General features: G+C 46.1%; 1 protein-coding gene across 7 annotated transcripts in view; it reads right to left on the reverse strand.

Annotated features, from left to right (window-relative positions):
- Positions 1-13,642, reverse strand: part of SETD1B (SET domain containing 1B, histone lysine methyltransferase) — a 55,200-nt gene that overhangs the window by 5,524 nt on the left and 36,034 nt on the right. For 6 of the 7 annotated variants that reach the window (XR_008236476.1, XR_008236475.1, XR_008236473.1 and 3 more), the window contains exons 8-17: positions 11,634-11,804; positions 10,597-10,684; positions 9,464-9,681; positions 9,067-9,214; positions 7,876-8,328; positions 4,541-6,091; positions 2,001-2,167; positions 1,581-1,712; positions 800-919; positions 285-422 (exon numbers count right to left, since the gene is read on the reverse strand). Coding sequence is in view for 3 of the 7 variants with exons in the window: in XM_052795475.1 (XP_052651435.1) it covers positions 285-422; positions 800-919; positions 1,581-1,712; positions 2,001-2,167; positions 4,541-6,091; positions 7,876-8,328; positions 9,067-9,214; positions 9,464-9,681; positions 10,597-10,684; positions 11,634-11,804 (3,186 nt within the window). In the remaining 4 variants the exon portion in view is untranslated. The remainder of the gene's footprint in view (positions 1-284; positions 423-799; positions 920-1,580; positions 1,713-2,000; positions 2,168-4,540; positions 6,092-7,875; positions 8,329-9,066; positions 9,215-9,463; positions 9,682-10,596; positions 10,685-11,633; positions 11,805-13,642) is intronic. The other variant, XM_052795476.1, reaches the window with a different exon arrangement.

Genomic DNA, 13,642 nt, shown 5'->3' on the forward strand with positions numbered 1-13,642 from the left:
GAAATACTTGTTAGATATGTTTGAACAGTGTCTGTCAGGATCCCCCAACAGAGTCAGGAGGATTCCGAGTGCGCTCTGTCTCACTGTGTGTTTCATTTCTCAGGTCTCTAAATCTCTTTACACTAGTTTAGACTCTGCTTTGAACTGCTGCAGCTCATTAACGTTTAATTATAACCCTGTGACCCCCTGCTACTTCTGAACATGGCCCCAATCAAAGTTAGCAAGGACTCAGTGGGTTTATCAGTATGTCAGAGTACAATTACATGCAAAAACATGATACTTACATTGCAGCTATGATTAATAAACCTGGCGAAGTTTCCGCATTTCGTGGCATCGATGATGGTGTCATGATCGACTCTGAACATGTAACTGCTTCCGATGCCTTCATCCTCGTATCGCTTTTCACGCATGTCAGCAATGACCTACAGAAAACCCCATCTGTAGCGTCAGGACATGCCGCAGAAGTGATCTGTGAGCAGAGATCTACACGACACTCCCCTGAGCTGTGCTTGTGCCACTCAACAGACACGTGATCCCAAACACCCCAAGAGAACACAGACCTAACTGAAACACAGAAGTTCAGGATGGACTTTCTTTAGAGCTTATCCCCTAAGGATTTGAGTGCTTAGTTTCTACAGGTTGTTGAAAATCCCACCATTGTACCTCCAAACCATATGCCAACCTCCGCCTAGCTCACGCAGCTAACACCTTACAGCAAGGACTCTGACCCCAGCTGTCATACTCGCGCATTTCTTTCAGGGCTAGTTTTTGCTCAGATTTCACCCACAGTCCAGCTTACCTGCCTGATGTTCTGACCCACGTATTCAATCACCATCTCATCAGCTGCAATGGGCTCCATAGCAAAAAGGCCCCAGTCATGAATGTGGCTCTTGCAGAATTTTAGTTTTTTCTTCCGGAACTGCATGAAGAAAACACCCCAAAACCCCAACCCTGAATCAGCCACAGCACAGAAAGGGAAAGGCCATCCCTGGGTCCAGCATCTGCAGCACGCTCCAAGCCACAAGCAGTGCTGGGGTACTTCAACCCAATTTAGTTTCCCTCTGTCTTGTTGTGACAGGAAGGCAGGACAGATGTCATGGGAGGTCCTACAGAGTTGCAGTACTTGGGTTTTTACCACTGACCAGACACTGGGGAGAAGAGACCCTTTGAGGCCATTGGTCTCTGCTCTGCAGAACCCTGATGGTTCCGACTAGGGCTCAAGATCTCTAATTATCATATACTTATTTATAGTCATTTATCAGCCAGCTCATGTCTCTGCTTCTCACAAGTGAGCACACTGGACTAAGCGTCATGTTTTCCCTGTGACTGCTCTGTTCCTATTTCTTTAAGTAAATTATTTGTATTACACATTGTATTAAGTTGTATGGTTGTATCAAGTTGCATTACAAGGGAGTACAGGAGAACCAGGTACCATTCAATCCTCTGGCACATACAGCAGTGCCCAATGCTGAGTCGGCCATCACCAAGGTGAGACCAAACTGGCAGGAGGCCCCCTGCCCTGGCCTCAGCCTGCTCCCAGCCAGCCCCTGTGCAAAGGAGCAATCCACGGGGTGACCTACCTTGAGCTGGTTGAACTTGAGCAGGTCACTGTCACAGCTACCAGTGAAGGAGGAGAGGAGCCTGCGTTGCTCTGACCGCCTCTCGGAGCCAGCCCGGGTGGAAGCATGAGGTTGGGCAGGGATGCTCATACCCTGTGAGGACAAATGGTTGATCAAAACTGACCCAACGGACCCAACACCCTACAGCCTCCCTGTGAGCAATCTCTTGTGCTACAACACATCACCACAGAACGCGTGGCCTCCTAACACATCCCACATCAAACACTAACACCTCCCTAGCAGCTCCCAGATGACCAACTCAACACAGGCGCAGCAACAGCTTCACCTCCCTCCTTGCCAAAAGGCAGGAAGCATCCGCTGTGCGTGACACCATATAAAATCCATTCACACCCCAGCAGTCAGCGGAGGACACATCCTCACCTGCGTGTCAGCTGGAGGCTCCTCTGCGAAAGCTCGGCTATTGTTGAGGTATTTAAGTTTGTCCTTCTTATCAATTTTGTAATAGCCTTCACTTCGTGCACAGCCCGTCACATGCTCCCGCATCCCATCATCCCGCTTCTTTTTCTTGGGGGTAGAAAAGCTAGTAGGTGGAGAGAAGTCAAGGAGAAACACAGCCACCAGTGGATATCAGACAAAACTTGCTACAGCTACATGGAGCTAACGCCAGGAGCTTGGAAAATTAGGAAGTGTTGGGGGGGTTGCAAAAGATAACAATGCTATTGAAAAATAAAAAAAACATCACTGAAGCCCAATGCCTACAGGAAAACCAAGCATGATCTTTCCTTCTTAGCTGCATGCTTTGGGAAACTAAAGTAAAGAGACAATGAAAATTTAAACATAAAAAGGTTAAACTGTCAAGAGAAACCTGTTTGAGAAAGGATTTCCCCACAGCACCCACTATGTACACAGACAGCAGCTGCCCAGCCATCTGGATGTACCACTTCCTCTGTTTTGAGTGACACACTTTTGTTCTACCTCCAGAAACTCCCTGCAGCCACCCCAAGCCCTGAAGATGCCACACCGACCTCATGGCAGCAATCACCCCACTGACTAGGGCTAGAAGCAGCACAGATGGGCAAGAGATGCTCCTCAGCCCAAAGGGCTTGGAGAGAGACACTGTTCTCACTGCCCTCAGTAAATCAGCTCCTTCAGACCCTGATGGCAAGGGTAAGACCCTGTGCAGATGTTTCAAACCCCACTGTCCTATCAGTCAAGAAAACCTGCAGCCGGCCTGGCAAGGATGCACTGCACTGAGCAGGCAGAAGGCACCTTCAGGTCTTTGGCTTCTGGAAGGACAGTGGAGCTGTACTACTGGCAGCTCACCCCAAAAACACAGCCATGAAGCCTATGACAATTGAGATCTACCCAAAAATGCTCCCTGTGAGTCATAACATACCCTTAACACCAGAAAATTGAAGCAAAGGGACCATAAAAAGCAAGAAGTGATGGCCTTGAAATCAGAGTGCTGAGGTGTGAGCTTGCTGCAAAACAGGTGAACCCTGTAGGTACTTTCACACCTATTGCACAGTGTAGCACAGGATGAACCAGCAAGCGACTGCAGATGATTTTTAAATGGTTTAAAAAGTGACTGTAAATTTGCTGTTACAATAATCCTTATCAACAGGGAAACGGATTTCAAATATTTCCACAATGCCAAATGCAAACACATTTAAGTGCAGGGTCACATGCAAGCCCCGCCCTCATCCAACCCATTCTGCCTTTCCCTGGCTGTGGCTCCCCACCACTACGGGGCCAATTACTCCCACCTTGAAACTGGTTTGGTTTTGGAATGGCTTCCCCAAATGAGGCAGACATAGACTGAGAATTACTGGGGATGATGCATTTCATCATCCTTTTAGAGTATTTCCTTTAAACAATTAAATAAACCTATTTCAAGACTATTGCACTGGTATGAAAATTATAAATTTAATCTTACACGTTGCCCTTCAAGATGCGGAGAAAGAAAGGATAAAAATGCACAGCTCAGCACTGAGCTCCACTTGCTTTTTGTTAGTATCATATCACTGACTATTTTAAGTGGTTTGGGCTTTTTTACGTTTGCTTTTGTGTCTTGCAGGGAGTAAGGGATGAGATATTTTAATTCCACACAATCTTTAGCAACACACGAGGTGGTGCATTTGTCATCTTTAACATATGAATCCATATATCCTTCCTAAAAACCATTACTAGAGAGTTCAGAGGTTATGAGAACAGCCTTTTAGGCTCTGTTCTGGAGATCACTACTGGTGGCTGCACACATGTAGAGCCTTGTTCTGAGACAGCTTGTGTGTCCCAAAAATGCCCCCAAAGATTCAAACCTACAGCCTATGCTGCTGATTACCAGGTCGTGGGCAGGGAGGGAGGGGATGGGGCCAGACCCTGCCCCGCCAGCACCAGCCAGTGCTACACACACTCTTTGCTGCAGCACTAGCAGTACCTTCCCCCATGTAGCCCGGGGGGGTGGCTGATGTGCCACTTAGAAACCATTGCATTTATTAGTATTTCAAACTTAAAGCAAGTTAAAGCTGCTAGCACCACTAACTCATCATTTTGGGCGCAGATGGTGAGACTATTTTTACAGCAAGTTTTAGCCCCAAGTTAAAGCCCTGTATGTGCAGACTAGAAATTCTACAGGCAAGCTGAAAAGAAGTCTGGTTTAAATGCAGACAGAAGCTTCTCAAACTAGCAAGGAAATCTCCCCAGAAGAGATGCATACAGATTTTCCCTGCAGTCCTAGATTGAAAATGCAGCAAGAACAGCCACTTCTGCAGTATTTTTGTATTGCAGCTTCAGGGAATAGAACAGACTAAAATTCCCTCCTGATATAAGCAATTGCTATTCTAGTAAGCAAATGCTTCTTCCACCAAACTTAAATCTTTCACATTTTAAGTCCTACACAATGACCAGCTAGTGCATCTTACACGTGTTGCGTAACACAGAGCGCCAGTGAGAAAGGATATAAGGATGGAATACCCACAGGGTGTCATTGAGCCAGTCCATACCATTGTCCTGCTGTAACAAGCGGTCATATGTGATACACATGAATTTGATATCTTCCTCATCTATGCCTCCATTCCAAATATCATACAAAATGGTCATCTCCTCAAACTCGGAGCGTGGCCTGAACTGAGGCCGGGGTGGGGAATACTCAGGGGAAGGAATCACTGGGAGGTCCTCAGGTGTCTTCTTCTGCCTTCGCCACTGTCTTTTAGGTTTCGTGTGAGCTTCTTCTTCCTTGTAGTCTTCATTCCACTGGTTCTCCAGTTCCTTAAATGGCAGTTTCTCTGCAACTGTCTCAGCTGCTATTTTCTCATGGAAACCATCATTCCTGAAGTCCAGGGTGACGGCTTCAGGGTCTTTCAGTCCATAGAAAGCATCAGGATGTCCACTCAACAGCTCTTTGCCCACAGTACTTTCCACCAAGGCCACTGGCACAGGAGGAGGTTCTATGGTTTTGCCCGAGTACACATCCAACGACAGGACAGAAGGTGGTGACCGTTTTGGCCGACCTGGCCTCCTTTTGGGAAGAACAGAAGGCGGTGGTGGGGGAGGAAGAATAGAAGCACCAGTGGGTACTTCTGGTGAGAGCAAAACAGATTTTACTTCTGCCTTGCATTCCTCAATGGGCATTCTTCCATCTCCATGCATGCATGGCAGGGCTGCTACAGGTATTGGCTCATCAGGTGGCAAACCCATGTCCGTGTGGAAATCTGCTTGGGGGGGGCTGGCAAAGGGAATAGGGGAAGGAACATTGTTCATGCTGATTGTAAGGGAAGCACCAAGAGGCTCTTTAAAGGGTTTCTCGTCTAGCTCATCCTCTGACTGTTTCTTGCCAGGCAGAAGGCAAGGAATGGTAGCACCAGCCTCTGGGAAAGTAGGCGTGAAATTGAAATCTCTCCCAGGAGTCCGAGGAATGCCACTGTTAATGCCAGGAGATTGGGATGGGTAGGAAAAGGGGCTCCCTGGGACTTGAGGGGAACTGAGGGTCAAGCTGCTTCCCATCAGGGAAGCATCGCTTCCTGGTGTGGCTGGAACAGTGTCCGTGCTCTGTGACTTCACAAGGGGGTGTGAAGACTTGGCCAAAAGGTCCCGCCCAGGTGTCCTAGGAATCTCCTCTTCCACAGACGTTTTGGTCACCATTAATTGTTCAGGGAACTTTTCTGGAGGGACTAAAGATTCTTCTTTACCGGGAGTCGGTGGTAAGGGAAGCATGGAGGATGGCACCTTGTGGGCTGGAAGCAAAAGAGTATCAGTCTCCGAATGGATGATCACCTCCCGTCCAGGCGTGCGAGGCACCCGTTCGTCTTCCTCTGCTGCAGAGGGCAGCTTTGTTTTAACACGAGCTTCTAAGCTGCTGTCGTCAGACTTGCTAAAGAAGTTGCTTTTATTGGGCAGAAGTTCTCCGAAGACTCCCACTGGAGTCGAGAGACAGAGCACTTCATCTTGAGATTCAGGCTTTGGACCTTCCTGCACCTCTGGCTCCAGCATGGTAGCGGGTTCAGACTCTTCCTCTGAAAGGGGGAAAAAAGAGGAGAATCAGGAGCTTTGCTTCCACTCGGTTACTCGCCACTTGCCAGTAAACGCATGTTTAAGATTCTGCAATTACAGAACAGCTCAATTCCACTGGGAGGCTTTAAAAACTCCAATGCTTTACATTTTGGAGGCAGAGTGTGGAGTAATTAGACGCTACCACAGACATCCCTAATGGACCATAAAAAAAATGCACTATTAATTTGAGGATTAGCTACAACACTGGCCAGAACGATGGTTTTCTGCTTTCAAAACCCCTGACCACCTTTTGTACAGACATAAAATGAATTAGCGGATTGTGGGGCGAGGACTTCAGAGAGCTGTCAGAGCCCCAAGCTATCAGCTTTTCTAATGTGGGAAGGTAAACTAATTGCAAGGCCAAGAAGCACCCTCAGCTCTCCAAGGAGGGAGCAGCGAAGGGAGGAGCATAACACTCTTGAACAACACATGAAGGAAACGGGAAGCCCTTGTAATGAATGAGGAGACACTCAGATGGTATCAATGAGGCAATTTATATGCTGTGCTCTCTGCAGCAGACTCATTTGTCTGGAGTTTATTTACCCCCTTAGGGCCAGGGCCAAAAGGAATCAACAGTGAATTCTTGTTAGGCAGCTCAAAATAACATTTTCAAGTGAGAGAACAAAAGGAGGTGAAAATGCCTTGGGGAGTTGGAAGGGAAGCATTCCCCATTTGTGCTGAAGGGTCAGATCCCTGTAACTCCTGTACGACTGGGCTGGGCTGCACAAGAACGCTACAGTCTGAGCTTGTTCCCACAGCTTACCTGTAAAGCTCATTCCACATGTCAAGGTGCCCAAATGCAGGTCTCCCCAAATTTATGTCCTTTCTGCACACTGACATGTTCTAGAAAGGATCTGTGCAAAATAGGTTCTTCTTTGCCCTGCCCAGTTTAACATTTTGCTTCTTTACAGCTCTCAGATTTTATGGCAGCCAAGGAGTTATAGCCTGTGCAGGGACTGGATTTCCAGCTCTCCAAGTAGCAAAATATGGTGCAGTCCTCAGACTCCAGTCCTGCCCAGGGCTCACGCTGCAGGCCACACTAGATGTGCTCTCCCTATTGGCTCCAGTTTTTAACTTTTCAATTCCCCCCTAGCTGCAGAATTTGTCAAGCTTTATGCATCTCACTCCTGTTCTAGTAAAAGGTTTCTAATTTCCTTGGTTTAAATACAACTCTGCATTGAATGAATTTCCTTCTTCCAGAAAAACAGGGAGTATCACTCATTTAAAAGGATTAAGTAAAAACAAAACAAACCACAAATAGTAATATTAGGAACCAGATATAATTCTGAGACTCCATTCACCTGCCTCATATAGCTTCCCAATCACATACTCATTCAGTATTAAAATCAAAAAGAGCCAGTAGTGACTCATTAAGCACAGATTCCTGTTCTGTTTTAGCAGCCATGGCTTTTCTATCTTGAGCTTCAGCCACCACACCATCCAATCAGTCACCCCTGGACAACAACAACTCTTCAGTTCCTGTAGGACACTAACTAAACTGGCCCAGGATAAGATTCTGGATACAATAACCACAGTATTTTTAGTAGCAGATGGCTTGTGTAGAGCTCCTTACTAGGAAGGGAAGTTCAGCATGGACCTCTTTCCGGTACAGATAACCCCTAGCCTAGAGCCAAGACTGGAGGAAGAAAGAGAACAAGGGAAATACAAAACCATACATATTGGATGCTGTGAGAACACTGTACTTGGAAATGTGGTAAAAAATGCCAAACCACATGGAAGGGCATACCTGGCCCACAGATGGGAGACAGTGCAAGTTTTGTCTCCTGGTCTCTTTGCATAACCAAGTGTTTCAGTGTTTCAGCAGCAATAGATGCCTCTGGGACTTCACCACATTCACTTTCCCCTGCCTTGATTTCTTCCATGCCTTCATCTTTCACTGCCAAAGCTGGCTCTGCGAGTCTCAAGTCTGTTGGATCCGTGTAGTCATCCACAGGATACAGCTCCAAAATAGTCTCCTTCTCATCATCAGGAAGCTCATGAGCAGCAGGTTCATGCTCTGTCTCAGCAACCATGGCTTCTCTGTCTTGATCTTCAGCCACCTCTTCCTCCTCTTCCTCCTCCTCCTCTTCATCATCCTCATCCTCATCATCTGAGTCTGAACTTGACTCAAATTCAGAGGAGTCCTCGCTTTCATCAGATGATTCAACTTCAGCCTTGGAAGACGAGGGACTTGCCGCATCTACAGTAAGAACAAATTACCATTAGTTCCGATTTCTGACTCCATTAAACAATCAGGGTCTACTACAGGAGCAAATACCACTTCCACACTGTAACAGCGTGGAAACAGCATCAACAGCAGTGTGTGGGTTTGAAGGAGTTGCCTCCCAATTAATTTATTTTTGCAGAGACTTATAAACCATGTATTTGGATGCTTACAACAATCACCATACAACAGGCAGTTCCAAGGGCAGCAGAGCTAGCACTGCCTGGCACCTTGCCCATGTGGGTCTCTTGGAGGACTGCACCTTTACTGGACTTGTACTAAGATTTTCTGCTGCCTTCACACACAGCTTTAAAATGTGGAAAATACCACCTTCCAGAAAGAAGGAATTGATTGATAGGACAGAAAGTTATTAGCGGCTACATTACCCCTGTTTGAAATCTGGTCCCTTCTCCTCCCAGCCACACACGTTTCATAAAACCAGCACAAACTTAGCTGGCTTTAAGACCTCTGCCCCCCTGTCAAGTTGGGCTGAGATCACTCAAGAGCTGCAGAGCTATTGCAAAGGGACCCACAGACTGAGGGATCATGGAAGCCTCGCAGGTAACAATTAAAAATAACTGTATGCATTATCTTGTATAAAACCACCCTTCAGTGAAAGAAGGTGCACAAATAAAAAAATCAGCTTACAAGTACAAAAAGGAGACCACACCTGACCCAAAGGCTACGCTTGCTGCTTCCACTGGAACTGCTTACCCTCCTCAGAGTCCTGCTCCTCTTCTTTGTCACTTGTGTCTATGCCTGTCTCCTCCTCCTCCTCGTCATCATCTTCATCATCCTCTTCATCATCATCATCTTCATCCTCATCATCATCTTCATCCTCCTCCTCATCCTCCTCTTCCTCCTTTGAAAGAAAGCATTGCCAAAAATGAAGAGTGTCTGACTCTGAGACCTGGCTGTCACTGTAGTAACCACCAGTGACTCTCAGAGATGCTGATCAGAGAACCTGAAGAGGGAATAACCTTACAGAGGTTCTCTTAGGACAGACCCTAATAGGGCCACTCATCTTTTAGAGCAGGTAACTTTGGCATCTGGAATTACTAGGTCCCCTTTTAATGACAGCATTCAAAACTGCAATCACAAATGAACACACCTTGCCAGGTGCTGCCTTCACCAAGCCTCCTTCTTCTTCCTGCTCCTCTTCCTTCTCTGAGGAGGACTCTTCCTCTTTCTCTGATGTCTCATCTCCCTCTTCCCCCTCACTGTCAAGCTCCAGTGGCCTTGCTGGTCGCCGCCTCAGCCCCACTGCTTCTGCATCCTTCTTTGACAGGTCAGATGTTGTATCGGAAGCATCCCTGTCCCTCTCCGACTCTGGTGAGCAAAAACAGTAAGGAAATTGCCATCAAATACCTTGCAAGGGAGGGAAAGAGTTGACTACATAATGGAAACTTTTTCTTTGGGAAGATCAAAGTTAAGGGCAACGTGCCCATGTGGTGTGTGAGTTCCCAGGCTTACAGGGACTTACTAATTTCACAGTGCAAGTGAGGGCGAGACTGGATGCAGGGTGTTGAAATGCCAAGGATGGCAAAATGCAGGTGGCCAAAGCTGACAAGCTATAGGCGGAGCAGCTAGGAGAGATGGCACGACAGAGGTCAGAACAGGTAAGCTGAATTTAATGCTTTTTTGTTTTATGTAAGTGCTTTACAAAACCCTGCTTCTGTACTTTGGCTTCAAAACCAGTTGTTAGTCTGAATCAACTTTATGGCACAACTAGCTTGAATCCACTTTCTTATGCAAAACAAAGGGTATTCAAAGCTTTGTCTTATCTCTACTCTTCCTTGCTTCCAGGAAAAACTGTTAAAATATTTTCAAATAGATTTTTCTAGCAAATAACTTTGTTTTGTTTTTAAAATCAAATGCAGGGCAAACTCTTACGTGCTTTCTCCCACAATGTACCCACTGAGCTGCAAGCACGCCCCTCCAACAGCCCATGAACTCATCTGAGCTCCCTCTACTGGGTGACCAGCTCTGCATCAGCAGAACTAAAATAGGTTATAAGTTATTCATAAAATGTGGGTCTTAAATTTCCCACCAGTGAATTTAAGATAACTGAATCCAGAGGAGACATCTCCCAGCTGATCCAAGTTTTGTGAGAAGCAGGGTTTTGGCTCAGATCCTTGACTCTGTTTCTAACTGTAAGTGAGCACGCTGCTGTGAAGTTTAAAAGAATTCAGCTTGCATGTGGTTTGCATCTGCTCGAGTTTCAAACAAACGTGCTTTGCAAACCTTCATCTTCATCATCGACAGAAGTAGAAGGCCGGATTCTCTTCTGATCTCCTGCTGAGGCAGCTTCAGGTGGCTCCTTTCTTTTCACCTGAACAAAAGACACAATTAGCATTTCTAAAAGTTTAGAAACAGCAGAAAGCAACTTCTTAAGCAAATTGCTACTGCTTTACTTCCCCGTGGTGACTTACACCCAGAAACCAAGGGCCACTTCCGCAGCTCTTGATCCCTTTATTTGCTTGCAAACAGAATTTCACTGTGAATGAAATTCTACCCCTTCAATTTGCATCAAAACACTGTGGATACCATCACTTTGAAGATGACAGAGAAAACTTGACAAATCCATGTGTCCAAGATGTAGCAGAACAGAAAGAGAGCCTGAGCCTATGACATCTTAAAGAACCGCAAAGCAAGTTTTACTCTAAATGAAGACTGCAGAATCTCTCATCCCAAACCTCTACTTGCACCTTCTGTGCATTCAAAACCTTAATTTCAGGGATGCTCTCTACCTTTCCACACCCTCCCCCACCCCACACTTTTTTTAAGATACTTTTCATTTTTTATGCAAATGCTCTTTAAAATAGGTGGCCCTATGATTGCAAGTCTCATTCTGTAAACTCATATGAGGCAGAGAACACTTTTAACCAAACTTCAGGTGAGACTCAGCTGCCAAACTGCAAGACATTCTAAGCAAAGAAATAACTGTGTAAAGCACTATGAGCATAAGCATTTTTTTACAATCAGGCTGAAACACTGTGTCCTAAACACACACAGATGTCCCATTTACCTTGCAGAGCAAGGAGATCCTTTACAGAGAATTCACACAAGTGGTAAATGAAAAGCTAAGGCTGGGAAAGAGGATCCTTGCTCTTACAGTGTACTGGTGGGTTACAGGTGATGCTGTCAGCAGCAACCCCGTAAGTGAACACAGAGTGGGGCTAACAGCCTGTAGGGCTTTGGAGCACAAACCTAGAGAGGTCTGTCCTCCTAATACTCCTTTAGGGAATATTAGCATAATGAAGACTGATCTTCGTTTTTACCTTGAAGGATGGCAACCGGATGGCCCCTCGTAACCCAATGCCCAAGCCAATGCCCTCATATCCTAGGCCTTCTCCTTTGTTCCAGTTCTCCAAAAGACAAGATGTGATTCGATCCTTTGGCTTTGGTTTCTCTTCCAGTTCTCCTCCAGACTTCACTGGAGTGAGAGATGCCTGCAACAGAGAAAGCACACTTGAGAGGGGATGTTTCCTGGGAAGCACACTAAGTCTGGAAACCATTTAGACAGTTAAAGTTTGTGAAATATCACTGCCTTGCCCAAGCATCAGTTTCTCTGAAAGCAAGGGCATCTGAAGATGCACCACATGGCCACACACACTTGAAAGGGAGAAGGTGCAAGAGCTCTTCTTGATAACGAGACCTTTCCATTTCTGAGAAGCCTTCTCCCCTTTGCATTTTAAGAAGTTATTTTCTCTGTACAAGGCACTAAAACTGATCAAGACAAAACTGCTGGGACTTCCAGAACAGTGGCTTAGCATGGGACACTAAGTGATCTTGCATTTGGAGCCATCACGCTGGTAGGTAGCAGAGCAGACACTCCTGCTTTCTCCACTGAGTATTTTAAAACATGATCTCAATTTTCTTCACATGCAGCTTAACATAGGCCAAAGTACTTCACAAGAAAGGACAAGGGAAATGAACAGGCCCATTAGCCCCCATGGCTCATTTCAGGTCTCTCAAGCACCTGGTGTGGGGACCACAGTGATCACATTCCAAACAGCCAGAATCCAACACAGATCCTAAAAGCAAATGCTGTAAAAAGGAGAAATGAAAGGGGAAGAAAAGGTGCAAACATGAATGAAGGACTCAACAGCCCAAGGGAACACGTTCCTCCACCGAAGCAGGAGCTACCAAGTGCCAAGAAGCAGCTACTGTACAAAGGTTCTGAACTCTGAAGGGAAGCAAGGAGCTGGGATACACCACTACCCCCAAACTCCCAAACACTGCAGAAGCCCATCTGGTCTGGTCACAGCTATGTGAGAAATAGAGCTACACATATACCTCTTACAAGTATTTCAAGCATGATTTAGGCAAGTTAGCCTAACACTGTGTTATCTACCTTCATTTGCTAACCTACATAACTGAAAGCAACTTCAGACCTTCTAGTTGGGAAGAACTTTCTTCTTTTTAGTGTAAGACACAATATAGCAAGTCAAAAATCACACACATCCATGTGTTCACTTAGCAACCACAGCCCAAGTCCACAAAAACTGTCAGAAGGCTCCAGTCCTGTGAAACAGGAAAATCAAAATATTTAAGTGAAACACCTAAGGGTCTACAAAACTCAGTAACTAGACACACAGCCTCATCTCTGCTCAGCAACAACAAACCGCTTTTCACCAGAGCCGAGGTGTGAAGGAAGAGCAGGAATTCAAACCTCTGCAGCTCTGGAGAGGCGGACGAGCTGGGGAGACCATCACGCATGGTGGCATGCCACGCTTTTCTTGAGCGAAGGGCACTGGAGGTAACGTTCACTCACATCAGCCAGTGGTGTAACACTGTCTAGAAGTTGGTTTCTCTTTCAGATATTAACAGAGCTAATTTGCCAAAGCTGGCTGTAATCACTGAAGAGGAAGCATAAGCTCAGCTCTCCTGCTAATAAGGGACAAGACTAATGGGAATATCAAGCAGAGAATCCAGGCAGCAGCACTCCGTGGCCAGGGATGGCTGGGTATTCCTGGCACTCTGCTTAATGCATCTTACTCAGGCTTTCAAACCTAAACCCATCACTAGGTTCAGGAACAGGGAAAAGCTTTCCCCTAGCTCAAGCAGACAAGGTCCATGGTACTTGCTGCCTTCCCTAGCAACATGCTCCTTAGCAGCTTTCACCTCATACATTTTCCATCCCGCCTGACCTAGGACACCAGCTTTACTCTTGAGCTTTCCCACCCTTTAGCTATGGCATGATACTTCCTGGAAGTCAATCAGCTGCCCAAGTCGATCCCTTTGATGGAATATAGCAGCCAAAAAAAGTGAGAAAAAGAGAGAAATG

This window comes from Harpia harpyja, chromosome 9, assembly GCF_026419915.1.
Source record: "Harpia harpyja isolate bHarHar1 chromosome 9, bHarHar1 primary haplotype, whole genome shotgun sequence".
In the NCBI taxonomy this organism is placed as follows: domain Eukaryota; kingdom Metazoa; phylum Chordata; class Aves; order Accipitriformes; family Accipitridae; genus Harpia; species Harpia harpyja.